At 39.6% G+C, this 2533-nt stretch overlaps 1 protein-coding gene across 1 annotated transcript in view; it reads left to right on the top strand.

Moving 5' to 3' along the window:
* The window catches only part of stx8 (syntaxin 8), a 29990-nt gene extending 27922 nt beyond the window's left edge, over nt 1-2068 (top strand). The window contains exon 8 of the mRNA XM_025058869.1: nt 1820-2068. Within this exon, the coding sequence (XP_024914637.1) occupies nt 1820-2016 (197 nt within the window). The 3' untranslated portion in view covers nt 2017-2068. The remainder of the gene's footprint in view (nt 1-1819) is intronic.
* The last annotated feature ends 465 nt before the right edge of the window (nt 2069-2533 follow it).

The following is a 2533-nucleotide window of genomic DNA, read 5'->3' as shown; positions in this document are numbered from 1 at the left end:
TGCTTATTTTAAGCTTGACATTTTAAGATTATAATTAGAACTGCTGCTGTACGTGTTCTTGTCTTGGAATATTTCATTTTTTTAATTTCTTGGATTTTACGCTTCAACCTTAATTAAATCATTTAGCGCAGACACAGAGAGTGAGAAAAATGTCAGTAAAAAAACGACGGGCAACGACAGGGAGACAGGAGGTGCAAAGACATCTGGACCCCTCACAGTCGTAGCCCATATCCTGGCAGAGGAACCAGCATCAGCCCAACATTTCATCAGACCACCAGTACCACCGCAAGCAATTAGTTCAACATGGTTCCTATCTCGGCCCGTTTCTCTCCCTGTGGGAAAGACAACCAATTAGGCTGTGGAGGCAAACACAGAAGGAGAGAGAGCCAAGGAATGAGAGAAATGTAAACCCGAAGTGAAAGGCTGGGAAAAATACAGGCGGCATGATGTATAACTGCGTGCGCGTTGAATCAGCGCGCGGAGACCGTGGACAGACCTCAGAGTAGTCATCAGTTGTTTGAATTCCATACTCGTGTGCCACTCTGGGGAACTCCGACGGAAACTGTAGATAAATGTGTCCTTGGAGAAAGTTTTCCATATCGAATGTGCGTGCTGGGGTTTGTGGTGCAGACCATGGAATACGTATTATGGAAGGGGAGAGACCCAACACTTCCTGCCGTGTGCCGACACACTGAAGAGATTATGATGGGCTTATTTGAGGCAATCTTCTCTTAAGTAGAAGAGAAGATAGAACTGGACCTTTAAAGAAGTGTCATGATCACAAGGGCTGTCAGAAGATTAGATTAATCACAGTATGTGGAATCATAATTCATTGCAATTAATTTTAAATGTAATCAAGAATAATCATGATAAATCCAGGCTAATCAACATTCCTAAATATGACAAGTTTTTTAGCTTTTAGCATATTTTTTAGCACGAGTTAAAATGTGTAAGACAAAAAAATCTGATCTCCACAAATGTATTAATGTGATTGACTGTTGAATTTGAATGTGCTAATTATGAATAATTTGGCTACAAATAGTAATTGAGGACTACAGGTCATTTAGTGTAAAGGTAAAAATGTTGTTTGTTTTCTAACTCATTAACGCTAACCTAGCAGCTGCCACATGGTTAAATGGCCGTTTTTAGTCTGATTTCTCCGTCGTTCTAATTCTTCCTGTTATGTAACAGCAACCAAAACTGAACGGCATTAAACTAAAGAAAAGGGTTAAAAGGCAAGAAAAGTGAAAGTGAACCAGCCTGTGTATAACCATGGGCCTGAAAGTGAAGCAACTGAATGGCACGCAGCCAGGGCTCGTTTTATTTTTCAGAGCCGTGCTTCTCTTTCTGTGGCACGTCAAGATATGGTTCATAAACAAAAGGCCCACGGTTTAGATAGCCTTTATACAAAGGATGACAACGCCACCTGTAACAGATTTAACAACACTTTTACCCTGGGTGGTGGCTACAATAAAAAGTGTAATATTTTCACATCCTGAGGGTGAAGCACTTTGATGAAGTGTGAGTGAGCTTTTGCACATTTTCCCTTGCTTTCATAGTTTTAGTGAAAAACAATGATTATCCTCACAAGGCGGAATCAGAAACATATGCCCATCACAGTGTGCAGTCTGGGGCAATAAAGCTTTTGTGGCCGTCGAATGCATGTAAATTGCATTAAGTCATCAAGGGAAGAATGGCGATGTGCTGCAAGCGCCTGAACACTCGGGACCCGCGTCAGATCAAGGACTTGGTAAATTAGCAGTGAGGTGTGGAGCTTTCTTACCTCTTGTTGTATTCCCCGGTGTCGCTGCTCTGATAGGAGTCTGTCTCACATCAGCTTTGGAGTTCAGCGGCTTGACATCCACAGTCCCCACACTGAAGTGTGAAGGTTTCGTCAAAACAGGACCAGGGGTCTCTTACAGTCTTCCAGGAGGGCGGCGTGTACTCTGGTCAGTTTTCCAGTCCGTTACAGGGACATGCGTACACTTGTGGTCACTTAAGTGTCCACTAACCTAGCGCTCCCCACCGTCTTTGTTTTTTTTTTTATTTTGCTAGTTCAACCCAAAGCAAACCTCCACCCACCCTAGAGAAAAAGCAAAGTTTATACAGAGAGAAGCATCAATCTTCAGTTTGCTGCTTCAAAATAATACTAATAATATATTGCTGCCAAAAAAAACTAAAGAAAAGGTGTATTTATAAATATACACACATATATAAATATATATGTATATATGTATATAAATACATATATGTATGTGTATGTAAATATATGGATATGTTTATTTATATACTGTAATAAGTACATATATTTATATCTATATGTATATTTATTTATATATGTGTATATATATTTATAAAAAAGCCTTTTCTTTAGCCTGTTGTGAATGTCAGCTTTTACAGATCTGTATATATGTGTATATATATTTATAAATAAGCCTTTTCTTTAGCCCGTTGTGAATGTCAGCTTGTACAGAACTCTGTATTGAGACAGATAATATTTTTAACCCCGTTGTGTATTTTCCTTCCGCCGGGA

This window comes from Cynoglossus semilaevis, chromosome 9 (assembly GCF_000523025.1).
Source record: "Cynoglossus semilaevis isolate Cse_v1.0 chromosome 9, Cse_v1.0, whole genome shotgun sequence".
NCBI lineage: Eukaryota > Metazoa > Chordata > Actinopteri > Pleuronectiformes > Cynoglossidae > Cynoglossus > Cynoglossus semilaevis.
This window is presented reverse-complemented; position numbering and strand designations above follow the sequence as displayed.